This window comes from Macaca mulatta, chromosome 14 (assembly GCF_049350105.2).
Source record: "Macaca mulatta isolate MMU2019108-1 chromosome 14, T2T-MMU8v2.0, whole genome shotgun sequence".
In the NCBI taxonomy this organism is placed as follows: domain Eukaryota; kingdom Metazoa; phylum Chordata; class Mammalia; order Primates; family Cercopithecidae; genus Macaca; species Macaca mulatta.
Window position 1 is genome coordinate 106,798,125 of NC_133419.1, and position 27,795 is coordinate 106,825,919.

General features: G+C 35.6%; 1 protein-coding gene across 5 annotated transcripts in view; it reads left to right on the forward strand.

Annotated features, from left to right (window-relative positions):
- Window positions 1-27,795, forward strand: part of GRIA4 (glutamate ionotropic receptor AMPA type subunit 4) — a 372,806-nt gene that overhangs the window by 338,305 nt on the left and 6,706 nt on the right. For 3 of the 5 annotated variants that reach the window (XM_015115585.3, XM_077964932.1, XM_077964931.1), the window contains 2 exons: window positions 17,868-17,982; window positions 26,179-26,426. In XM_015115585.3, coding sequence (XP_014971071.1) covers window positions 17,868-17,982; window positions 26,179-26,424 — 361 coding nt within the window. In that variant the 3' untranslated portion in view covers window positions 26,425-26,426. The remainder of the gene's footprint in view (window positions 1-17,867; window positions 17,983-26,178; window positions 26,427-27,795) is intronic. The other 2 variants (XM_015115581.3, XM_015115583.3) reach the window with 1 other exon arrangement.

The following is a 27,795-nucleotide window of genomic DNA, read 5'->3' on the forward strand; positions in this document are numbered from 1 at the left end:
CAGTGAAATAAATCTTAAACCAGAGTTGACACTTAGTATCTGTTGGTAATAAATGTAATTTTTAATTTTTAAAATAAAGATAAATCATGTTATTCTAAGAAGTAAATTTAGTAACAGAATAATTTTCTTCTTTTTTTTTTTTTTTTTTTTGGAGATGGAGTCTTGCTTTGTCGCCAGGCAGGAGTGCAGTGACGTGATCTTGGCTCACTGCAACCTCCGCCTCCCAGGTGCAAGCGATTCTCCTGCCTCAGCCCCCTGAGTAGCTGGGACTACAGGTGTCTGCCACCATGCCGACTTGACTTCTGTGTTAGACAAACCCAGCTTCCTGTTTCACTTTTGCCACTTAGTAGCCAATCAACTTTAGGCCTCACTATCCTCATCTGTAAAATGGAGATGTAATCCTACCATATGGGATCGTTGTAAAGATTCAGTGACAATAATAAGAACTTCACACAGTGTCTGGCTAAATAAAATATAATACAGTTATAATTTAAAAGTGTATGTAAGCTAAATTGTTGAGAAAACTTGAATGTCAGAAAAGTTAGAATAATATCTTGGAGGCAATCATGAATTCCTGAAGACTTTTGACAAGGCATTCTAAACAAGCAGAGAAGCAAAGTTATTCTGACTCTGGGTAGCAGAGGATAGATTGAGAAAGCCAGTGGATCTGGTCTTGGGTGATAAAGCCTTCAACTAAAGTGATGCCAGTTGAAAAGAAATGAAAATATAAATATGAGTCACTTGTCATGAAAACAATTCTTAATGGATAATTGGCTAGAGGAAAGGAAGGGAAATGAAAATTCAAAGATGAGACTGAGTTTTTGTGGTTGGGCCTTATTATTTTGGCATTCCTTTTTACACTTCTGTTTCTTCTGTGTAGAATCTCCCAAGCCATGATACTAAAGCTTCTATATGGTACTGTTCTTGGGAGCCAAGATTACATGTCTCAAAAGATTAGAACTTAAATCAATATGAACTTTGTATGTGTGAAAAAAAAGACATTTTATCTTTGGAAGAAAATCCTACCATCTAGTTAAATCAAGTCATTTCATCTAGATTACTGGTAATGCTTTTCAAAGAAACTTATCTGCTACCCTTCCTTCTCGGGTATTTAGGATGTATCTGTTCAGTTGACAAGACCACCTGCCTTTCAAGTTTTTTCTCAGCTCAAGGAGTATTTAGCCTGAGAGGATTGAAACTGCCATCTTACACTGGCTTCCAAAACTTAATCAGGCATAGACCCTACCAAGCCTGACAAACTTCTCAGGAAAAAGAAAATTTCCCACAGAGCCATAGAAGGATGAATATAGTTTAGCTACACAGGGAAGAGTCACCATAGGAAATAAAAGGTATCCTGGTACTGTAGGAAGAGCACTGGACCAGAAGGCAGAAGACCTGCACCCCAGCTGGGCTTTGATGGACAAGTCACCTAACTTTCATTAGGCCCCAGGGTCTGCATCCTGGGGCCTAATGAGAAGGTTGGGCATAACCTCTTACCTACATTTTGATTCAAAAATTCTGGGATTCTAAGTCTTTAAAGCAGTTGATGAAAGTTTTTAGGAGTCAGCAAAGGATGGGAAAAGTAAAGATGATCTGTGGACCATGGAATGGAATTCTGGAAATCACATAAGGAGATGAAGCAATCAAGAGTCGGAGACAGTCGGGGAGTCCACACAGCAAATCACGGTACAGGCAGGGCATCTGCATGAAAGACACAGTACTGTTGAACAGTTCACATGCGGTTTATGTAACAGAGACCAGTTCCTACATTTTAAAATTGTATTTTACTTACTTTAAAGTAAATTTACTTTAGAATAATAATAACCACAACTTGAAAAATGAATGCTATTCAGAGATAACTGGAAGCACTTCACTAGCTAGCCGTGGTCTCATTTGAAACAAAACTCTCATATGTATAATTTGAGCACAGTGATAATAACAAAGGAGTGGCCTGAAGCAGGGACTTTACTGAGTATAGTCTCAAACAGCACCCCAAGGCCACCACAAATAAATAAAATTTATGGTATGAAATATGAATAGTTGATATTTTCTCAATATTATATAACTAAAAGCATCTTTTCACAGTTTTTTAAAAATTTTTGTTGGTTTCACATTCAGTATTTAAAAATGGGAGTGGGTGTGGTGGCTCATGCCTATAATCCCAGGCAAGTGGATTGCTTCAGCCCAGGAGTTCAAGACCAGTATGGGCAACATGGCAAAACCACATTTCTACAAAACATACAAAAGCTAGCTGGGTATGGTGGTGTGCACTTGCAGTCAATCTTAGCTACTTAGGAGGCTGAGGTGGGAGGATCACCTGAGCCTGGGGAGGTCAAAGCTGCAGTGAGCCATAATCATGCCACTTCACTCCAGCCTGGGTAACAGAGTAAGACCCTGTCTCAAAAGATAAAAATAATAAATGAAAATGTTCTGCATATGATGTAGCTGTACAATGATCATAGATTGAGCCTAGTACCTTGGAAATCCCTTCTCAATAAATCAGTCTTAAAACCTCTGCTCTATTAAAATTCTGAGCCACCGGGTGTCATAGAAATGTTTTTATTTCTCTTACCTTTAATAGACAGACTTGGAAGTCATCACTATTTTTAAAATAAATGTTATTCGAATTTAGAATAGATATCTTTTTAATCTGTGTTCAAGTTGCCCTTCCAAGGTCTGTGAACCCCTGAAATTATGTATCAGTCTGGGGTTTTGTAAGTTTGTGCATCTCTTCCTGAGAAAGTATTTGTAGTTTCATGGAATTCCAAAAGAGATCCATGACCCAAAGTAAGTAAGAAAATTCTACTCTGTGACCTAAAATTGACAAAATCAAGAAGCTAAGCTTCATGAAATATTTGTTAATATTACCTAAAAAATACTCAACACTAAAAATATACTTAAAATTTTCAATGATCACAATCCCTAGCTAATGCTCTGGCTGAGTTACTGGGAGACATCCTCACAAAAATCACAAAGCTCCTTCAAAGAATCACATTCCTCAGACCCATGTCTCAACTAGAAATTAATTGTGCAAATTCCAATGAACATGCAATCTATAGACAATTGCTGGAATCCAGGCAAGTATCTGTTTAACTTGTTCAGCTCTCCTTGACTCAACTTGGAATATGAAATACAAAGGTTTCCACACTAACTTAATTACATATATGTCATCCAAAACTCAAAGCAAAGACACTAAATCCTTCCTTATCAAAGGAGTTTTCAAGTGCTCATTGCAAATCATGCTGAGTCTGAATTGTCTTTCCACTTACAAAATTTTTTCTCTCCTTATTTTAATATTAAATTCCTGATCAATAGTACCATTTAATGTAAATCTTATTTGTCATTGCATAGGCAAACTGGAGTAAAAACGCAATATCTTTTCTAAAAACTTTTTGCATATATATGTAGAGCAATCTAGCCCAAATTCTGCCTTTGGAAATGAGTGCACAAATCCAATGAAGCAATAAGAGCCTTGTGCTTGTCTACTGGAAGGAATAATTTGGGAAGAAAAGTAATAGCACAGCTACAAGTTAAATTGAAAACTTAGTGGAGCATTGATAATGCTGAAAACTGGCTACTCTTTGAGGCCTAAATAGTTGATAAAGGGTAGAATTGTGAATGCAAAAGCCTTTCCTTAAAATTAGACATATTTAGTTCTTAACTCTTCATCATTTGACAGCCTATTGATTCTTATTTACTTTTTGTTTTCTTGATTAATAAAATAGTCATTTGTTCTCAGTAGGTCACTAATTGACATTACACAGAGTTACGGGGTTTGTTGTAAATTCTCAGCTTTTTTGCTAACTTGCTCCATTCACCTTTATTTGGAGGACATCATTAATTAAACTACAAAAGTAAATTCTACGTGATATTTGCTTCTCTCTACCTATTTCATCTTGTTATATGGAATATGCATAGAATTTTTGTGAAAATACTGACAATGCAGCTATCATTTAATAACAGAATGAATAGTCTATGTAGAGTTGGTTATTCATATTTCATGAAATTACTATTTTCTTATTAGCATGGTTCTGGGAAAACTATAGCACCTATATATGTATATACATACACACACACACACATATATATACACATATACACACACACACACACATATTTGTTGCTCACGAAGCTTAAATCAAATACATTTTCCAATCTGGAATTTTAGTTTGATTTCAAGAAAGGTATAAAATAAATATGTAACGTGATAGAATATAAAAATAAATCGTATTTTTTTAAGTCCTACAAACAAATCCAAAAAAAGACTTTTTCTTAGGGTCTCTAATACTTGTTAGGGAAAGAACATAGTTGCTAGCCATAAATCTCTTTTTCTGAAAACAGAGATAAAAGCTTTTTCTTTTTTTGTAAATAGCCCACTTAGCAGGACTCAAGCCTATTCAGTCACATTCATTTAATTCAGCCTAAGGGAAAAGACTCACCTTATCTATATAAATATGTGTGAAACAGCAAGTCTTCTCCCTAGGTCCCTAAGAGTTCTATTAACCTCCTGTAGCTCCTATTTGATGGGGTATGTCTGCTAATTGATGCATTACTCATACTTCTCTGCCTGACCTGTTCCCATCAAATAAAGGAGAGCCCTCATAGAAGTCAAATACATCACATGTCCTCCAGTCTGTGACTAGAGGGACAAAACCAACTGAACCAAAGCAAACCACATAATCAGAAACAATAAATGTTTTTCTAAGAACTTTAAGAAAACACCTAATTTATACCTCAAATTTTATTTAATTCAAAATAGAGTATATTTTTTTGCCTTGAATAAAACAATTCCATTAGGTGTTATATTACAAAATAACTGAAAGCTTTGTTTGTGTTTTACTAATTAATACAGTATCACCTCCCACTGCCCAGAAAATTTTGGGTGTGTGGGGAGGCATAAAGAACAAATGAAATTTAAGTTCATCATAATCTTACACCCAGAGATTGTGATTTGTTGTATTTTCTTCCATATTCTTTTCAACAATCAACATTATATATACATATACTTATATATAAATGTATAGTTTATTCTCAGACTAAGATCAAAATGAATACAAACTTGTTTCTTTTTCCACTTAACATTATACTATAAGCACTTCCTCTTGCCATTGAAATTTTTTTAATGGTTATCAAACATCAATCATATAGATCATTCCTACTTATCAATACTATCACCCCAGAAGCTTTGTAACATATGGTACCACAATCTAGAAAAACCTGATACAGTGGGGTTAGGTCTGAGCATCAGTATTTGCAATAGGCAGTTATTATACTCAAGTCAAACTTGAGACCACTTGTGTAAACCAAAATCTCCTTATTCTTCCCTTCTTTTAGATATGTATATTGCTTTCGATGTTTTGCTATATATCCTCCCTTCTTTTGGACATGTATATTGTTTTTAATGTTTTGCTATATATCCTCCCTTCTTTTAGATATGTATATTGCTTTCAATGTTTTGCTATATATAGATATAATGCTATATATATAATGTTATCTGTATGTATATAATGAGATTTATCATAAGTCATTTTGGCAGCACCTTTAATTTCTTAGGATTGATTGCTGAAAGAGGAATTATTTAATTAAGGGTGATAATTGTTTTAAAGCTTTTGTTGTATAAAGCCAAATTATTTTCTTTTTGGTTTTTAATTCTTTTGAAAAAAAATTCTTCTTTAAAAAATGGGATACATTTGCAGAATAGGCAGGTTTGTTACATAGGTATACATGTGCCATGATGGTTTGCTGCACCTGTTGACCCATCCTCTAAGTTCCCTCCCCTCACCCCCAACCCCCCAACAGGCCCTGGTGTGTATTGTTCCCCTGTGTCCATGTGTCCTCAGAGTTCAACTCCCACTTACGAGTGAGAACATGCGGGGTTTTGTTTTCTGTTCCTGTGTTAATTTGCTGAGGATGATGGCTTCCAGCTTCATCAATGTCCCTGTAAAAGACATAATGGCTGCATAGTATTCCGTGGTATATATGTACCACATTTTCTTTATCCAGTCTATCTTTGATGGGCATTTGGGTCGGTTCCATGTCTTTGCTATTGTAAATAGTGCTGCAATAAACATATGTATGCATGTGTCTTTATAGTTAAAGGATTTATATTCCTTTGGATATATACCCAGTAATGGGATTGCTGGGTCATGGTATTTCTGGTTCTAGATCCTTCAAGAATCACCATACTGTCTTCCACAATGGTTAAACTAATTTAAATTCCCACCAACAGTGTAAAAGCATTCCTATTTCTCCATAGCCTTGCCAGCATCTATTGTTTCCAGACTTTTTAAAAATCACCATTCTGACTGGTGTGCGATTGTGGTATCTCATTGTGGATTTGATTTGCATTTCTCTAATGATCAGTGATCTTGAGGGTTTTTTCATATGTTTATTAGCTGTGTAAATGTCTTCTTTTGACATGTGTCTGTTCATGTCCTTTGCCCAATTTTTGATGGGGTTGTTTGTTTTTCTCTTGTAAATTTGTTTAAGTTCCTTGTAAATTCTGGATATTAGACCTTTGTCAGATGGATAGATTGCAAAAATTCTCTTCCATTCTGTAGATTGCCTGTTCACTCTGATGATAGTTTCTTTTGCTGTACAGAAGCTCTTTTTTATTATTATTACACTTTAAGTTCTAGGGTACATGTGCACAACGTGTAGGTTTCTTACATATGTATACATGTGCCATGTTAGTGTGCTGCACCCATTAGCTATCATTTACATTAGGTATATCTCCTAATGCTATCCCTACCCCTCCCCCCACTCCACAACAGGCCCCCATGTGTGATGATCCCCATCCTGTGTCCAAGTGTTCTTACTGTTCACTTCCCACCTATGAGCGAGAACATGTGGTGTTTGGTTTTCTGTCCTTGCGATAGTTTGCTCAGAATGATGGTTTACAGCTTCATCCATGTCCCTACAAAGGACATGAATTCATCCTTTTTTATGGCTACATAGTATTCCATGGTATATATGTGCCACATTTTCTTAATCCAGTCTATCAGTGATGGACATTTGGGTTGGTTCCAAGTCTTTGCTATTGTGAATAGTGCCACAATAAACATACGTGCGCATGTGTCTTTTTAGTGGCATGATTTATAATCCTTTGGGTATATACCCAGTAATAGGATGGCTGGGTCAAATGGTATTTCTAGTTTTAGATCCTTGAGGAATCGCCACACTGTCTTCCACAATGGTTGAACTAGTTTACAGTCTCACCAACAGTGGAAAAGTGTTCCTATTTCTCCACATCATCTCCAGCACCTGTTATTTCCTGACTTTGTAATAATCACCATTCTAACTGGTATGAGATGGTATCTCATTGTGGTTTTGATTTGCATTTCTCTGATGGCCAGTGACAATGAGCATTTTTACATGTCTCTGTTGGCTGCATAAATGTCTTCTTTTGAGCAGTGTCTGTTCATATCCTTAGCCCACTTTTTGATGGGGTTGATTTTTTTCTTGTAAATTTGTTTAAGTTCTTTGTAGATTTGGGATATTAGCCCCTTGTCAGATGGGTAGATTGTAAAAATTTTCTCTCATTCTCTAGGTTGCCTGTTCACTCTGATGGTAATTTATTTTGCTGTGCAGAAGCTCTTTAGTTTAATTATATCCCATTTGTCAATTTTGGCTTTTGTTGCCATTGCTTTTGGTGTTTTAGACATGAAGTCCTTGCCCATGCCTATGTTCTGAATGGTATTGCCTAGGTATTCTTCTAGGGTTTTTATGGTTTTAGGTCTAACATTTAAATCTTTAATCCATCTTGAATTAATTTTTGTATAGGGTGTAAGGAAAGGATCCAGTTTCAGCTTTCTACATATGACTAGCCAGTGTTCCCAGCACCACTTATTAAATAGGGAATCCTTTCCCCATTTCTTGTTTTTGTCAGCTTTGTCAAAGAACCGATGGTTGTAGATGTGTGGTATCATTTCTGAGGGGTCTGTTCTGTTCCATTGGTCCATATCTCTGTTTTGGTACCAGGACCATGCTGTTTTGGTTACTGTAGCCTTGTAGTATAGTTTGAAGTAGGTAGCGTGATGCCTCCAGCTTTGTTCTTATGACTTAGGATTTTCTTGGCAATGTAGGCTCTTTTTTGGTTCCATATGAACTTTAAAGTAGTTTTTTTCCAATTCTGTGAAGAAAGTTTTTGATATCTTGAGGGGGATGGCATTGAATCTATAAATTACCTTGGGCAGTATGGCCATTTTCACAATATTGATTCTTCCTATCCATAAGCATGGAATGTTCTTCCATTTGTTTGTGTCCTCTTTTATTTCACTGAGCAGTGGTTTATAGTTCTCCTTGAAGAGGTCCTTCACATCCCTTGTAAGTTGGATTCTGAAGTATTTTATTCTCTTTGAAGCAATTGTGAATGGGAGTTCATTCATGATTTGGCTCTCTGTTTGTCTGTTACTGGTGTATAAGAATGCTTGTGATTTTTGCACATTGATTTTGTATCCTGAGACTTTGCCAAAGTTGCTTATCAGCTTAAGGAGATTTTGGGCTGAGATGATGGGGTTTTCTAAATATACAATCATATCATCTGCAAACAGGGACAACTTGACTTCCTCTTTTCCTAATTGAATACACACTTTCTTTCTTTCTCTTGCCTGATTGCCTTGGCCAGAACTTCCAATACTATGTTGAATAGGAGTGGTGACAGAGGGCATCCCAGTCTTTTGCCAGTTTTCAAAGGGAATGCTTCCAGTTTTGGCCCATTCAGTATGATATTAGCTGTGGGTTTGTCATAAATAGCTCTTATTATTTTGAGATACATCCCATTAATACCTAGTTTATTGAGAGTTTTTAGCATGAAGGGCTGTTGAATTTTGTCAAAGGCCTTTTCTGCATCTATTGAGATAATGATGTGGTTTTTGTCTTTGGTTCTGTTTATATGATGGATTACTTTTATTGATTTGCATATGTTGAACCAGCCTTGCATCCCAGGGATGAAGCCAACTTGATCGTGATGGATAAGCTTTTTGATGTGCTGCTGGATTTGGTTTGCCAGTATTTTATTGAGGATTTTTGCATCAATGTTCATCAGTGATATTGGTCTAAAATTCTCTTTTTTTCTTGTGTGTCTGCCAGGCTTTGGTATCAGGATGATGCTGGCCTCATAAAATGAGTTAGGGAGGATTCCCGCCTTTTCTATTGATTGGAATAGTTTCAGAAGGAATGGTACTAGCTCCTCTTTGTACCTCTGACAGAATTCAGCTGTAAATCCATCTGGTTCTGGACTTTTTTTTGGTTGGTAGGCTATTAATTATTACCTCAATTTCAGAGCCTGTAATTGGTTTACTCAGGGATTCAACTTCTTCCTGGTTTAGTCTTGGGAGGGTGTATGTGTCCAGGAATTTATCAGTTTCTTCTAGATTTTCTAGTTTATTTGCATAGAGGTGTTTATACTATTCTCTGATGGTAGTTTGTATTTCTGTGGGATCAGTGGTGATATCCCATTTATCATTTTTTTATTGCATCTATCTGATTCTTCTCTCTTTTCTTCTTAGTTTTGCTAGCGGTCTATCAATTTTTTTGTTCTTTTCAAAAAACCAGGTCCTGGATTCATGGATTTTTTGAAGGGTTTTTTGTTCTCTATCTCCTTCAGTTCTGCTCTGATATTAATTTCTTGCCTTCTGCTGGCTTTTGAATGTGTTTGCTCTTGCTGCTGTAGTTCTTTTAATTGTAATGTTAGGGTGTCAATTTTAGATCTTTCCTGCTTTCTCTTGGGGGCATTTAGTGCTATAAATTTCCCTCTACATACTGCTTTAAATGTGTCCCAGAGATTCTGGTATGTTGTGTCTTTGTTCTCATTGGTTTCAAAGAACATCTTTATTTCTGCCTTCATTTCGTTATGTACCCAGTAGTCATTCAGGAGCAGGTTGTTCAGTTTCTATGTAGTTGAGCAATTTTGAGTGAGTTTATTAATTCTAGTTCTAATTTGATTACACTGTGGTCTGAGAGAGTGTTTGTTATGATTTTGGTTCTTTTGCATTTGCTGAGGAGTGTTTTACTTCCAATTATGTGTTCTATTTTAGAATAAGTGCCATGTGGCACTGAGAAAAATGTATATTCTGTTGATTTGGGGTAGAGAGTTCTGTAGATGTCTTGAACCAGAGATGAGTTCAAGTCCTGAATATCCTTCTTAATTTTCTGTCTCATTGATCTGTCTAATACTCACAGTGTGGTGTTAAATTCTCCCACTGTTATTGTGTTGGAGTCTAAGTCTCCTTGTAGGTCTCTAAGAACTATTTTTATGAATCTGGGTGCTCCTGTATTGGGTGTATGTATATTCAGAATAGTTAGGTTTTCTTATTGAATTGTTCCTTTACCATTATGTAATGATTTTGTCTTTTTTTTATCTTTGTTGGTTTAAAGTTTTTTTTTTGCCAGAGACTAGGATTGCAACCCCTGCTTTTTTTTTGCTTTCTATTTGCTTGGTAAAATTTTTTCCATCCCTTTATTTTGAGCCTGTGTACATCTTTGCACATAAGATGGGTCTCCTGGATACAGCCCCCCAATGGGTCTTGACTCCTTATCCAATTTTCCAGTTTGTGTCTTTTAATTGGGGCATTTAGTCCATTTACATTTAAGGTTAATATTGTTATATTTGAATTTGATCCTGTCATCATGATGCTATTTGGTTATTTTGCACACTAGTTAATGCAGTTTCTTCATAATGTCATCAGTCATTATATTTTGGTGTGGTTTTGCAGTGCCGGTACTGGCTTTTCCCTTCCATATTTAGTGATTCAGGATCTCTTGCAGGGTAGTCCTGGTAGTAACAAAATCCCTCAGCATTTGCTTGTCTGGAAAGGATTATATTTTTCCTTCACTTATGAAGCTTAGTTTGGCAAGACACGAAATTCTGGGTTGAAAATTCTTTTAAGAATGTTAAATATTGACCCCCAATCTATTCTGGCTTGTAGAGTTTCTGCTGAGAGGTCTGCTATCAGTCGATTGCACTTCCCTTTGTAGGTGACCTGGCCTGTCTCTCTGGCTGCCCTTAACAGTTTTCCCTTCATTTTGACCTTGGAGAATCTGATGATTATGTATCTTGGGGTTGATCTTCTCATGGGATATCTTAATAGTATTCTCTGTATTTCCTGTATTTCCTGAATTTGAATGTTGTCCTGTCTTGCTAGGTTGGGGAAGTTCTCCTGGATAATATCCTGAAGTGTGTATTCCAGCTTGTTTCCATTCTCCCTGTCTCCTTCTGGTACTCCAACCAATCATACATTCTGTCTTTTTATGAAGTCGTGGAGACTTTGTTCACTCCTTTTCATTCTTTTTTCTCTATTCTTGTCTGCATGTCTTATTTCAGTAAGGTAGTCTTCAAACTCTGATATCCTTTCTTCCACTTGGTCGATTCGACTGTTGATACTTGTGTATGCTTCATGAAGTTTCCATGCTGTGTTTTTCAGTTCCATCAGGTCTTTTATGTTCCTCTCTAAACTGGTTATTCTAGTTAGCAATTCCTCTAACCTTTATCAAGGTTCTCACCTTCTTTGCATTGGGTTAAAACATGAATTTTTAGCTCATTGTAGTTTTTATTACCCATTTTCTGAAACCTACTTCTGTCAATTCTCTATCTGATCTTCCATCCAGTTCTGCACCCTTGATGGAGAGAGACTGTGATCATTTGGAGGAGAACAGGCACTCTGGTCTTTTGGGTTTTCAGCATTTTTCCATTGATTCTTTCTCATCTTCATGGGTTTGTCCAGTTGGGTTTTTGTGGGGGCCTTTTTGTTGTTGTTGTTGTTGATGCTGTCGTTGTTGCTGTTTGTTTTTCTTTCAGTAATCAGGGCCCTCTTCTGTAGGGCTGCTGCAGTTTGCCAGGGATTTACTTCAGGCCTTATTCACCTGATTTGCTCGTGCCGGGAGATGTCACTCAAGGAGGCTGGAAAGCAGCCAAGATGGGTGCCTGCTCCTTCTTCTTGGACCTCTGACTTCAAGGGGCACCAACCTGATGCCAGTAGGATCATTCTGGTGATAGGGTGTCTGACAACCCCAGTTGGAGGGTCTCAATCAGTTGGGTGGCAGGACCTATTCAACAAAGCACTTTGTACCTTGGTGGAGAGGGTGTGTTTTGCTGGGGGGAAACCCACCCATCTGAGCTGCCCGCATTCCTCAGAACTACCAGGAGGAGAGGCTAAATCTGCTGGTCCGCAGAGACTGCAGCCACCTCTGCCTCTAGGAGCTCAGGCCCAGGGAGATCTGAATTCTGTCCCTGAGCCTCTGGCTGGAGTTACTGGAGATCCTGCAGGGAAGACCCACCCACTGAGGAAGGATGGGTCAGGATTAGGCCTGAAGAGGCGCTCTGGCTGCAGACTGCCACAGCCGGGAGCAAGCTGTCCAGCCTCCCTGGCTCTAGCAGAGAAAAAGCACAGCCTGGAGCTATAGAAATGGGTGTTGCCCTTCCCCCACCCAGGTAGCTCAGCATGTTAGGCAGTTGAGATTCCCAGTGCTGGCGGCAGCCCCTCCCCCAAGCAGCTGAAAAGGCTTAGACAGCAGGCAGAGAGGCAGCTGGCGCTGGTTGCCCCTCCGCCCCCTCCCCGCGCCGCCCGGAGTTCGGTAGGTTCAAACAGATTCCAGCTGAGAGGCTGTAAGAATCTACATGTTCCAAGGTTGGGACGTTAGACCCCGGTGGCATGAGTTCATGAGTGGGATCTTCCCATCTGTGGGTTGCACAGTTTTGTGGGAAAAGCAGTTTCCCCGGATAGGTAGCGTACTCACCGCCTCCCTTGGCTGTGGGGAGAAGGTTCCCCTTCCCCATGTGGGTCACCACACCACACTGCTCTTCCTTCTCTCAGTGGGTCACGCAAGCCCTGTAGTCAGTTTTGATGAGAGAACCTGGATACCTTGGTTGCCAGTGAAGGATTCAGAGGCTTATCATGTTTTTTCCCGGTGGAAGCCGCGCAACACCACAGCTTCTAGTCAGCCATCTTGGCCCCGCCCATCCTATCTCCGGTGTTTAATTACATCATCAGTGAATGAGAATGCCTGCTCCTCTTATTAAATACTCAACTATACAAAGCACATCTTTATCTTTGCTAGTATGAATGGTGAGAAATGAATTTGCATTGCTTTAATTCACATTAGTTGTACTCCAAATAAGGCAGAATTATTTTTATATGATTTTAGTTTAACTTCAAATAAGGCTGAATTATTTTATATGATTTTTGTTTCTTGCTGCGTAAGTTATCTATCCATGTTTTTTGCTGACTTTAAAGGAACGTTCTTATTTTTACACAATTTCTTGTTGTCACACTATTTTTAGTGTTTTTAATCTATGTTAAGATTTATTGAGGACTATGAAAAAAACCTCTCAGCCTCATTCAGGTAAATATTCTGGATATTTTAACACTTGATATTTAAATTTTATAGAATATAGTATGAAGAGAGCACTCCAGTGAAGAGGTCACAGGCCTCAAACTATGTATACAGTACTCATACTCCTTATCTTGGAACCAGAAGTGTTTTGGATTTCAGATTTTTTTTTTTTTGGATTTTTGAATATTTGCATTATACTTACCACCAGTTCAGCATCCCTAATCTGAAAACCTGCAATCTAAAACGTTTCCCAAAAAAATTGTTTTAAGTGCCAACATGATGCTCAAAGGAAATGCACATTGGAGCTAATATTTAGGATTTCAGATTTTTGGATTAGGGATACTCAACTAGCATAACTAATGGATACTGGATACTTTCTTATAAGGATAATAATCCACTAACACAATTACACAGTAGTTAAGACAGATGAATTTATTATTTGCGTATACTATTGCCATCATAGTCAACAATAAAGTGTTCATCCCATTAAGTGAGATGGAATTGAATGCGTTTAAACCAGACCAAAGAGAATACTGCAAATTATTTGTTCTACAAACTACATGTGTCCTGAATATCTTGTGGGCAGACAATGACAAAATCTAAGAAGTTGTATCATTTGTCCTTTACAACAATATTTACAAATCCAGGAAATCAGAGAAATAAAATTAAACTTTACAAAAACTTTTTAAATTTGCCCTGTTTATTTAGGTTGACATTTTATCAGATATACACTTTAATACCTCACCAATAGAGAAATTATACTATAAGAAATATGATGTAGAAGTAAATATAATGAGTAAGGCATAAAAGTAAGCATAAAAGCATATCCGGATCTATATAATTTAATGATAAGTTATTTATGGAGGGGGAAAGAATAAACAATAAATGTCTTAGCCTGCATTAAGCATGCCTTTCACAAGGAAATCTTACTTTGCACTAGATTAATGTGCCCCAAATTATTAATAATAAATGGAAAACATTTGCATATGTTAGTTCCCATACTAAAGTTTTGGTTTTATATGACATTTCAACAAAATTCTCATTTACAAAAGTAAGTCTCAAATGCTAGGTCAGTAAAGTACGGATTTTCATAATCTAATTCATTTGAAGAAAATTCCAGGAATAAAAACTTTTGGAAGTTTTTCAGAGGTCCTGGAAGTTGACCAAGTGAGCATTTCATTCCAGGCCTGAATCAAATTCCCTGTCATCTCATTACTATGAGAAAAGCTATTTGGGGAAGGGATTTTCTCACCTAGATTTTCACTAAGGCATACAAGGCAAAGGCAAACACATTACCTTGAACCTATTTCAGTCTATGCAAGTTCATTGTCAACGCATCTGGCTCTCCAATATGGTTTACATATCTAGAAAAAATGTGGTTGCTTTTTCCTCCTCTTCTATTTTTAAATGGAAAGCAATTCATTTCAAATGACTTCGCAAAAGGTACATTTAATGGAATAAAAGGAATAATTAATGTAAGAAATAGCTAAGTATTTTTCTTCTACGCTTATCTGCTTGGCAGGTCACTATAACAGTGACACTGATATACTTAATCAGGGCAAGAATACCCCTTATAATCAATATGAATTTCTTACTTTGATTTTGAAGTCTATGTCTGAAATATTTGAAGGGGATTTCACAACAATAATAAAATGTGCTGCAGCGAGTATCTGCTCTCTATGTCTGTCATTTATCAGACTTCTTATGGCTTCCTTAGCCGTGTTTATTATTATTTCTTCAGGATTTTGCTTTCTTCTTAGCTTGACAAAAAGTACTTTTCAACCTAGTCCAGTAAAACAAGTGAAGTAATTATATACATATATATGTCATTGATGATTTTTATTATAAATAACATGTAGAAGTGATTCATTCTATAAAATAGAACAGATGTCCAAATGGTCATTATATATGTGGTTTAAAAGTTTAAATAGCAATCTAAGGAGGCCTTTAGACCTAAACTTATTACACGAGGGAATTACATATTTAGCTAGACAATTGTAGAAAACCACAGACACTTTTAACATGCACAGAAATCTTAAAATACTATCTCCAGATATTGATTACAAAATGCCTTCCACTATGCATCATTAAAGAAAGGTAAATTTCATATATGATGGTATTAAGATGGTATTGAGGGACCACATGTTTCTGGAAGGAAAACATGTAGATTAATTGTGAACTGGGTAGTAACTTATCTATTGGTTCAGGGTATAAAATTACACACGTATGTGGATAGCAGTGTGAAACTAAACTGTTTTTACATGGCCTGTTAGATGGTATTAGAAAGATAATGTTTTAGAATAATTTTGTAGAAAGCTTGATTCCAAACAATTTTTTCAACATAAAGCTTTTTTTCCTTATCCATTCCTTTATTTTGCTTTTTTGTTTTCTATTGTGCTGTGAAACTGTCTTTGGATATGGCTAATAACCCTGTTAAATAACCCTCTCATGAAATAATTTTAGTTTTATCAGAGAAATGGTCTAAACCAAGACAGAAAATAATTGGAATACTACTTCATTTTTAAAAATCTTAATATGAATATTTAAAGCTAAAATAAAATAGATTATAAAAATAATTTTCTCCAAAATAGAGAATTTTAGTAGTTAACCTTAATTTATTGAAAGACAAATTTAGTTCCTCGTAGACACAATATAAAACAATTCCTTTCTTCCAGCAGAATTTTTTTAAAAATAGATGTCTCTGTCTTTATTCCCACATTTCAATTTGGTCCTTTGGTGATTAAACTAACAACTTGATATTGTCACATTAGGAAGTACCTGCATTATTTTACACCACTATTGTGGCACTTACTTGGAAATGTAGGAATAGCTAATTATTTAATTAGCATTCAGTAAATGGACAGTCTAATTCTTAAGGAGAGTTAATACTAAAAACTCTTAAGTGTGTGATTTTACTTATGAGAACTGTTTACTCTCTGAGTGGATCAGATCATCACAAAATGGGAAAGCACATTGTTGTCCTGAAATATTATGAATACATTTTAAGACAATAAACATTTTAGTAGGCTAATTAGTGGTAAAATATGCAACACTTTTTATTAGTCAGCTAAATGTCATTTCACTTGCAAATCAATTATTCAAGTGCTATTTGATAATATGGTTGTTTTATTTTACCTATAATTCATTTGCCATTAGGTAATCACCAAACTCAGTATTTATAAAATAGTATATCACAAACGTTACCCAAATTCCCTCAGTATATGATCCACTCCTTAAATTTAACAGAAATTTTATTAAATGATGGAAAAATCTCTTGAAATACCTATCGGGTCATTTAAAACTGTAACTTGAAAGCAGGAAAGAAACCAAATGTATGGGAGGCAAAAGCCCATAACACAGTTTTTGTTGTTGTTGTTGTTGTTTATTTATTTATTTATTTATTTATTTTGAGACGAAGTTTCACTCTTGTCGCCCAGGCTGGAGTACAGTGGCGCAATCTCGACTCAGTACAACCTCTGCCTCCCAGGTTCAAGTGATTCTCAGCCTCCTGAGTAGCTGGGATTACAGGTGCCCACAACCACGCCCAGCTAATTTTTGTATTTTTTGTAGAGACAGGGTTTCGCCATGTTGGTCAGGCTGGTCTTAAACTCCTGACCTCAGGTGATCCACCAACCTCCGCCTCCCAAAGTGCTGGGATTATGGGCATGAGCCCCCACACCTGGCCCATGGCACTATTTTTTAATCCTCTTAAAGAATAGCCAAAATAAGCTCCCCTATTTCCCTTTACAGAAAAACATGGAGGAAATCTAATCTAGTGGGTTTGTTTGCAAAGTCAGTATCACATGCAGCACGACATCCTGGGGTTTAATTACTTAAACAGTCAAACTGGATATGCAGTCCTAATTTCTAAATAGCATTCAATGCCTTTAAGAATCAACACAAAATTTAGATAAAAGAATTTTTCCCTAGAGCTGCTGCTGTCTCTTTACTATCATGTAGCTTCCAGTCCATGAAGCAAATGATCAGGAAATCCTAGATTCTGAGAACAACTAAATTGAGCAAACTAAACCCACATAAAAAATAAAGGGAGTGATAATTACTCTTTGTTTTCAGGGAATCAGTACAGAAAAATTAGTGGCTGGTTTGATGGTTTGTATACGCCATTTTGTTTTACCTTGTGGGAATGAATTTTAATTTCATTCTCTTTTGGATCATTGGCATTCTTAGAGGCAAAGGAATTCAAGACATATTTCTTTCTCAATTACTAGTAAATCCCAGTTTATTACTGTTTTGCCAAAAAAAAAAAAAATCTATGTAATTGATTGATGATGAGATCAGTTATTTGACAATAAATGAACTGTGAAAGTGAACAACACCAAATACTGCATGTTTAATACATTTGAAATTAGTTACAATTGCTTTTGGTTTGGACTCTAGCGGAAGGGACCGCAGGATGGTAAAATGAGAGGTTTATTTAGCGTCTGGGAGAAGCTTATAAAGAGCTTAAGTCCTCATTCCTTCTAACATCTTAACAGCTGTGCAGTTTCTTACAAAATATGTTTTATCGTTTCAAGAAATGCTGTTAACCTCGCAGTTTTAAAACTGAATGAACAAGGCCTCTTGGACAAATTGAAAAACAAATGGTGGTACGACAAAGGAGAATGTGGCAGCGGGGGAGGTGACTCCAAGGTTAGCCTCAATGTCACCAAAAGCGGGTAAACAGTATGTAAAGTAATAGGTGCATCTGCTGGGAGACTTATGGTTTGGACCTACTAATACTGGTCAAATTGCTAGTCCAGTCCCTTCACAAACTTCCGTATGCAATTACTGTCAGTGCAAAAATATTTGCAACTATTATCAATTTAGTGACACACTATCAAACCTAATGAAAATTGTCACTGAAAATCTCTGCCTTTGAAGAGGTTGTGGATCAGACATTACAAGCCTATGAATCTCAATTTTGGAAAGTAGGAATGGATGTAAGTTTCTGAAACAGCAATTTAGGGAAGAGAGGGGAGAGAGCAGGGGGGTAAGCCTGTCTGGTTTTTTTCACCATTACTTTACCAGAACTTCTACCAAATATTGTTCAGTATCAACAATAGCCTGACTCCACATAGACCTGTCTAGGGTGCCTACAAAAAAGTTTTCTCCATCTAAAACTCTCAGATTCTATTCAAGTTAAATAACAAATCAAAGACTCTCATATGAACTACACATTTTTTGCCTTCCATAAATGGATCAAATTGCAAAATGATCAGAAAACAAAAACAAAATCAACTCAACTTTGTCTTCACTTCATATCTTGACTCCAGCTTCCTAAAATAATAGGGTTTTTTAAATTTCTAAGCAATATCTAAAGAACAAAAAAGTAGGCAATTAACAGAATATACTAGTGTCCCAGAGCCCTTCTTCATTATGTATCAATATTTTTAGACTTAAAGAAAACAGTTCATGGATGGGAAATTTCTCACCTAATCTAAAAAGCCTTTCAAATTAAGCTCACTTAACACCTTCCCATCTAATAACTAGTTCTATTTCAGCAGGAGGGAGGACAAACTTTTGTCTCCATTCTAGGCACCGTCTTAAGGAGTAATAACTTATTTTATGTTTTGGAGCTCCAACTGTCTCAAATTTTCTGATCGTTTTCATAAATATATAAATATATACATAGAGAAAATTATTAAATTTTATACTAATAACCTAGCATTCTTTCATGCAAATTAGAAATAACAGAAAATATCATAGAATAACATCAGAGAAAATCAAAACAAAAATCTATTCCATTAGAAAAAACTTTGTTTTCAAATTTTTATTGTTATCACAAATACAAGAGAAGTAAAACACTGCTTTACAGATAAAATTTTCCACAAATATAAATAATGTAGTCCCATTGTGGTGTGCATTAAGGATGTTTTCTGGAGAAAAATAAGCAAGCATAATAGAAATACATATGTTAGAAAAATCTGTATAACAAAAGTCATTTCAATTTATTGAAATGAACTGAACAACTCAGTCAGATTTAATTAGCTTGTATCCAACTCATTGTTTGGTACATAATGGACATTCAGTAAATATTTGTTGTCCAAAAGAATAAATTTCTATCTATCCCTGTGGTTTCCAAAATCAAATTGCTTGCTCTTACAGTTATGCAGTGACATTACTTTCACCAAACATGAACTACAAAATGTTTTAGAATGAATGCTATTTCAAATTTTAACAAGTAGGTTTCCAACATGTTATAAAAAATTAACATAAAATGTTCTCCCAAAATGAAATACATTATGTTTTATTTTTTCCTCCAGGAATGTGTTTTTATACCAAAAAAAAAAAATCCACATAGGTTGTATATTGGTCTAAGGTTTATCATCAAGAGAATAGATTGTTGCACTCTAAACGTTAATAATACCCTACTCTGAATTTGTCATAAAAGATGATATTTTGACTGGCCTGACCTAACTTAAATCACAGTAAATTACTAGGAGGCAGTTGTTGCTTTTTCGTTTTCATTTTGTACTTTCTTCGGGTGACTGATTTTCTTTGTAAACTTACCTTGCCCCTCCCATTTGGCCTGATCTTCATCAAAAGAGGTAAAATAAGGAGAAGTCCCGAAGTAAGAAATGCAGCTGACTCTAAAGCCTTTATGTGTAAAACTAAGCAGAAAAGACCAATGCTGCCAATTCAGTGCAGAAGGAAAAATACAGAGAGAACTCAGCATACACATGCTGAAATCCTGGCTTAGCTGACCTTCAAATACAGAATCTTGGTAGGAGAAAACTAACTATCCCAACAGTGACTCATCTAATGAAGAAGGGAAATATGGAAACCTGTACCACACATGGAAAGGTTTCTGTGAGAGACCTGACTCACTTGTCATTCACAGAACTGTAACCTCTCCAGCCTTCCATTCAGCAGCAAATTATTAAACTCGTGTTTGAACGCAGCCATGTGCCAGTACCTGTGTAGAAATAGAGAATTACCACTGTCCTTTCCCTCAAGGAGCTCAGATTTAATATAACGAACAACTGGACTATTTGGGGTCACTGCAGCCGCTTCCCTGTCACACTCCAGGATGTGCAGTAATTAGCATCCTCACTCACCTGTCAGCCATTCTCAGTGCTATGAAGTTCTGACCATAGCAGTCCTCAGCCAAGAGGCTTCACCTTGAGAAGTAAAAAATTAACAAAAGATATGAAGAACAAGGTCCTGCATCTTACACGAAATAAATTAAAGCAGAAATGCATGATTTGCGAGGTACAAATTCCTTCATTTGAAAACGATCCTTTGATAGTGTTCATATGAGTTAATATTATTGTGATATGGTCCTCCTTTATGATCATAGGAAATTCATACTCACTCTTGGGAATAAAATAACAAAAATTTACTACTTGACAATGAATGAGCCAATTTTAAAATATTGATTGCAATGTCTAAAATGTATTCTCCACTTTGGTTAACCTGGTATGGTTTAGTCAAAGCACAAACCATACAAAGAATTTTAGGCCAATTTTTATGCCAGTTATTTAATCCTGGTTCTAGTTAGAAATTTTGGCAACAGCTGCAACCATCAGTCACCCATTATTGCAGCTACAAAATTATTTTTTCTGTTAATTTGATACTTTATTCTGTTTCTGCATGTGTAAAATATGCACACTCATAGATGTGGATATTCATATAAAAATTATTTTGTAAGTATGACTTTATCAATAATGTTTTCTCTAGGCATTATATTTGGTCGTGCACTTCCTGATAATTTGGCACTTTGAAGAATACAGCCATTTTTGACTTTGATAGATGCTATACTTACAAATAAGCCGCTTTCCTCTATCACAGCCTGGGAACCAATGCAAGAATAAAGGAATTAGTACAGAAAATATGCATTCATCACCAGGAAAAAGTGGAAAGGAAAAAATTTGTAGTAAACAAAAAACACTGAAGGAATCTAGCCCATGGAGAAGGACTCTCCTGGTAATGAATTCCTTGTTCTGATATTCCACCAGTTGAACATTAATTATGGTTGATACTAAATGTCTTATATTCAAAGTGTTAATCTAATTTTACCCTCTAAAACCGGGTTACTGGTGTGAAATAGCAGAAAGAATAAAGAGGCCAGAGGGAAAAAGAAGGTCATAGGAGAAAAGACTGCCTTAAGATGAGAGAGAGAAGCCTAATGCAGTCTTCATCTTATTCACAATTTTGCCTTCAATTGTCCCTTCTTGGAGAAACTTAAAAGGAAACTCTCCTCTGGTTTTCAGCACTGAGTCCTCCTCCTCCCAACCCACCCCATTCAAGAACTGCAATATAGGCTAATATAATTTAGCTACATATGTGTTACAAAGGCTTTGGGGAGCTTGTCTGGGGACCTAAAAACCCTTAGAGTATCAGTTCCAGAAAAAGCTTGCTCTGGATTCAAAAATCTTGCTCTGTCATTTTTTAAATCGAGCTACTTTATGGTGCACCTACTCTGAGTCAGATACTCTGGAAAATACCTTTTTACAAAGATAAATGAGATGTGACTTCTGCTCTCAAGGGATTTGCACATCACTAGTAAACCCAGAGGTGTGGTTATTGTAACAATCAGGTCACAAATGGAGGTTGGGGGTCAGGTGCAGAGAGTAGTGGTTGGTATGGATAGGAAAATCTAGATTAATTGGGTTTAAAATAACCAGGCACCCCAATTAATCATAATCCTCAACTCACCCCACCCCCAAATTCAGCTTTCAGTAGAAAGTATTAAATCATGCTCATGTCAGATTTTAATCCAAAAATCAACATCATATTCTAGGATCATGGCAAATGTATATTACTTCTTCAATGGAACAATGAACCTAAGCCATAGTTATATAACATTGAAACAAAATTTAAATTATATCCAGAAACCATATAAACAAAAATAAAAATTTATATTTTAGAATTTTTTTCAAAACTAACCGTACAAAAAAAATGGGTTTTAGTTTAACCAGAAAGCCCAATTAACTAGAAACATCATTTTGTGAGTCTTCTGCTATTAATATTTTTAATTGCAAAAGCTATGAAGTCATACTATCAGGAATCCTGATTAGGCTACTGCCTCGCTGTGTAACTTGATAAATTAAGCTGCCTGTGCTTTGGATTCCTCATTTGTAAAATGTAAATGATGTTAGTGAACATGAAAAATGCTTTTAACAGTGCCTGGTACATAGTAAATGCTCAGTAAATGTTAGCTGTCATGATCACCATCATTCTTAATGCAATTCCTAGTTGTGTAGATAGGTTTTTGGAATGAATCCCCAATAAATGCATGTGTTGTAACTCCGGATGCACTCAGCATTTCCTAGAAGAACTGAGGCACATTAGGGGATACAGCCAGACAAAGTGCCCAGAGGAATATGACAAGTCTGTCTCGGGACGAAACAAAAAACCAGTAAGCCAACAAAACAGTAACAACAAAAGATCCTAAAAGTTTCTGCTTTCCCTTCATCATCTTGGCCTTCATTTTATAATATGGGAGTGAAAACTGAAAGAATTATTAAATTCCTTGGAATATTGACGCCAGGTAATGACTGATGTCCTCCTCCCTGAAACTCCTAATACAATATTTAGTGTTGAAGGAATCAAAGATGGTAGAGGAAACAAATAGAGTCTCTTATAAATATAAATAGAGTCTTCTTGTAAGAGGAGTTTGTCTATTTAGAAAAATCTTGATTACCTCTAATCTGTCTTTTTTTGTTGGTAAGAATTTGTGGAATACATTATAGTCACTTCACCTTGTACTTAAAGTACATTAATATACTTTAAGATTCAAGATAGATGAAAAGATAAATAGGTGATAGATTCAAGATAGATGCTTCTGGTGATATTATTTATGTTAAAGACTGCAATTTAGAAGGAAAGTATCATCATGGGCTTATACTTTATAATAATTATTTAAATATTTGTCTCCTGATGACCTTCCTCTGCATAAGATGGTCTTTTGTAACACTGAAATCACACTCCTTTTTCAATTAGGTATTGGATGAAAGTGGTCAAGAAGTCGATTTAATGATGGATACTGTAGACATACTTTTATAGCATAAAATCAAATACCATGAGCTAAATCATAATGCATGCAAGGAATGAAATCAGTCCTACCTAGCTTCTATTTCAGTCTGTCTGTCAACCTGCAGCTACTTCCTTAATTTTGGAAGACAACAAAAAGAAGCTTCTGGATTTTGAATGACTGCCACATTTACGTGGGGAAAATGGTAAATGTTCCAGAAACCCAACCAAGGCCAATAGTTTTGGATTCACAGTAATTGCATACATTTTATTTAAAAATCCTCCCTAGCAGTATGTGCCTGTTACCTAAAGCGATGGAGCAGGCCCCAGTTTTATGTCTGATTCTAAACCTGGGCCTACAGTACAAGACATAGCACCTACTGTGGCCTCTGCTCTGTCACTTTGCCATGCGATTCTAATGTAGTTTTACTTGAATAACATAAAATAACATATATAATGTTATTTATGTTATTTTCCACGTGAAGAACTCCTGTAAACCTTGCCGTTTTGAAACTCAGTGAGGCAGGCGTCTTAGACAAGCTGAAAAACAAATGGTGGTACGATAAAGGTGAATGTGGACCCAAGGACTCTGGAAGCAAGGTCAGTCGCTGCAGTTCGGGGCCTCCTCTTGTGTTCACAAAGCAGTAAACGGGAGCAATTGTTAAAAGTATATGGAAACCATAAAAACTGAACATTATACACTCAGCCACTGCCTAAATTAAAAGCTAATGTCATAAATTTCAACCATAGGGATGGTCTTTCCAGGAAACTGCAACCTGCTCCCCAATATTAAGACTTTCAAATTAACTTAAAAGTGCAAAATTTTTTAAAATAATAAAATTCCTTCTGTATTATTCTCAAACTTACGTACCACTAATAAAAGTAGTGTTTTTGGGGGTAGTTTTTATGTTTGTTTCGGAGGCAAAGACTTCATGAAATCATGTTATTTCAAGAACTGATGTATTCTCAAAACAGGAAATCTGTAGTAAACCAGAAAAAGGAGATTCTAAATATTAAATAAATGCTTACTCAGAGGTTCTGTCTTTTGTCACCATAGTGCCAAGCATTCCAATTTAGTTTAAAGATGCCCTATTATATTTGTGTGCTGATAAACAGAGTGAACCTTTCAATTCTACTCACCCAATTGAAATTGTTTTAATTAATCAATGTTTATGAATAATATTCTCAAGCTCTAAGATCTCTTAATCATAAATTCTTTTTAAAACAATGTAGGAAAAAAAATTAAAAATGCAGGAACCTACATGCCTAATTCTGTTGAGTAGAAATAAAAGTAGTGGAAATAGTTATGTTTTTATTTAAAAAAAAAAATCACAGGTTTATCAATGAATCTAAATACCTACACAAGTTGATAGACTATAGTAACAGCACCTGAAAGCCAGAGCTGAAGGTTCTTGGAATCCCCTTTTATTTCTTTCTGTATCTTCTTTAAGAAAGAAAACAAATTACTGGATATTCTAAGATATTAAACACATGACTGGTTTAAATAGGAGAGAGCCTCAGTTAATTTAAGGACACAAATTAATATTAATGAATCCCTTTCAGGTCTTATCCCTATATTTTAATCCTTTCTGTCTGTCTTTTAACCAGAGTGGAATGAGACAAGCTTGGCCAGATAATTAAACCATTACCTGCAATCCTGATGTAAAGTCAGACAAGCGCAAATACTTAATGAGTAATTATTTTTAAAATGAAGCTACCCTAAATTGTTTGGCCCAGTCAGTTGATGTTGTGACTAAGGTGACAGTGTATATAGTGCATCTTTTGAATTAAATACTCTCCTATAAAACTCTTTAAGGGTCGGAATCACATTTTGCACAAAACATCCTGCTGAGAAGATAATGACTACAGGGCATCCTTCAAGTAGCCTACCAAAATACTTCTTGCAATAATATTATGTCATAAACATATTTATAATTTATTAGACAATTTTGAATTTTTGTTACAATTTTAGTATCTTCTAATCACAAGAGTAGGACTTAGAGATTATTCTGGATTTATTATGAGATCATATGTATACTGAAGCTCTGAAGAATAGTATCTCTAAAATATTAATGGATTAAGCATTTTTAAGTGGGAATGATATTGTATTTTTAATTAATAAAAATAATTATAAATTCATCCATAAATAACTTATTTTTCAATTGACCATAATAATTTATATATTTTTAAAAGTTATCTTTAAAAAGTACTTGAGTTACACATATATAATTATTTATAAATAGTGTAAAATATGTAAAAGTAACATTTTCCATGAGACTTCCCTTGTAGACACTGAAAGAACAGATAATGTATACCTTGGCATATTATTTTCATATATTTGGTAAATTAATGATGAACAAAATGTGAAACTATCAGCTCAACAACTCCTTAGTTGCTCAACTAGGAAATGTGGAGTTGGATTTATTCAAGAGAAATCTCAGACGTTAAAAAGCATATTCTAATAGAAGCAAAGCCAAAAGAGGTCCCCTTTCTCCCATAATTGGATTTTAAACCTGTCATTTTCAAACTTAACAATAATAACCCCACTTCTGCCACCCTGTGTAAATATATAAATGCTTATATATGGCTAAGTATAATGGTTTTCATTGCATATTTAATAATGATAAAATGTTACTGATTTCATTGAATGTAATTAGATACAATTTGTTGATAACTATTATAATTTTACTTCTCCCAAGAGCTATAAGCTTTATGTTTAAATTATAAACCTACATCAGTGACTTATACTTGTAAATAATTTCAGGTTAAATTAAGCGTTTACTTTCATTGGCTTTTTGGATTTCATGTGTTCTTTTACCTTTTGGATGTGACATTTCTGCAGTTAACTGAAATATCTTTATCCCCCTCTAGGACAAGACGAGTGCCTTGAGCCTGAGCAACGTAGCAGGCGTCTTCTACATTCTGGTTGGCGGCTTGGGCTTGGCAATGCTGGTGGCTTTGATAGAGTTCTGTTACAAGTCCAGGGCAGAAGCGAAGAGAATGAAGGTGGCAAAGAGTGCACAGACTTTTAACCCAACTTCCTCGCAGAATACCCAGAATTTAGCAACCTATAGAGAAGGTTACAACGTATATGGAACCGAAAGTATTAAAATTTAGGGGTAGGACTTAGGGCCGACTACAGTGAGTGGGGGATGCATCCTGTGAACGCAGTGTTGTGACCTGTCTGTCCGGTGGTGGTATTGCTTGCTTCTAATTAGAGCTTTATATTTTTGAAAACTTCAGTGCAAATTGGTTCGGTTTTCTTTGGCTGCAGATGTACTGTTTGAAACTTTATGTTGCCAATAGATATCTGCATTGCAAGGGTCAGAAAGATAAAAAACAAACCAGAATTGCTCTGTGAAATGATTTAAACAGTATATTCTACATGAAATTTGGGGAAAATTGGAAATTAGATCTGGGCTTCCTTGCATATCGACTGGGCAAATCTTTCCTGTAACAGTTCAATTTTAGGGTAAGTGCTAAAAAATAAGCACAAAATCTGTTCCAAGTGATCAAAACCCAGATAGTTGCCTATTTTTGACAAGGTCATATTGTTTTCTGAGGACCAACACATGTAAAAACTCCAAGGCACAGAGTATGTGCTCAATGAATTTTGGCTCCTCTTCTAATTTGTTGTACATTAGTCATTATTCTACATTTTTAAAACATGAAATCCCACTTTTTATTTATCCGATGGTAGTCCTTGAGCCAGAACTTTAAGGAAGAGTGATGATCAGAATTTTGACTATAATTCACATTTATTAGATGAAATTCAACTTTTATGCTCAAAGTATCACTAAGGTAAATAGACATTTTAGGCAATACAGCAGTTTTTCCATCAGAGACATCAGCAATATTTGTGTCCTATAAGAAAGATTCAGAAAAAGATAAAAATTGCAGTGAGTCATTATGAGCTATTTTTTTTTTTTTTTCATTTCAATTGATTTTAAGCAATCCAGGTCAGCACCACTTACTCACATCCTCTCATCATGGCACAATAAAAAATTGTAAGCATTCAGTAAAATATAGGAGATGGAGGTTATTTAAAAAAAAATCTAAATGTGTACTTCTTCTTTCCTCTAGTAATAGGAAGTCGTTTTAAAATAAGATCTGAAAGGATTTGTTATTGCTCTTCCTAAAATCAGGACTCTGAAACCCATTTTCTAAAATTATCTATAATAGCTAACTGAATAGGCTGCTCAGTTTCATTACAATGATAAATGAGTCTTTGAACTTCCAAGAGATATTTGGTACTTGATGTACCCTAGAGTCAAAAACCCAATATACTTTCAGTAAGATGTACATCTGAGCTTACACCAGCTAAACACACTTGATTTTTATATTTGTTTATATGAAAGCTTTTGAAATACTTGTATCTTAAAGCAAAGAGTCAATGCCATCCCTTTTAATCTAGATATAATTGCTTTCATCCATAATGTAGAAATCAGTGACTGAGTACAATAGCACATAGATAGTTCCAAAATGATT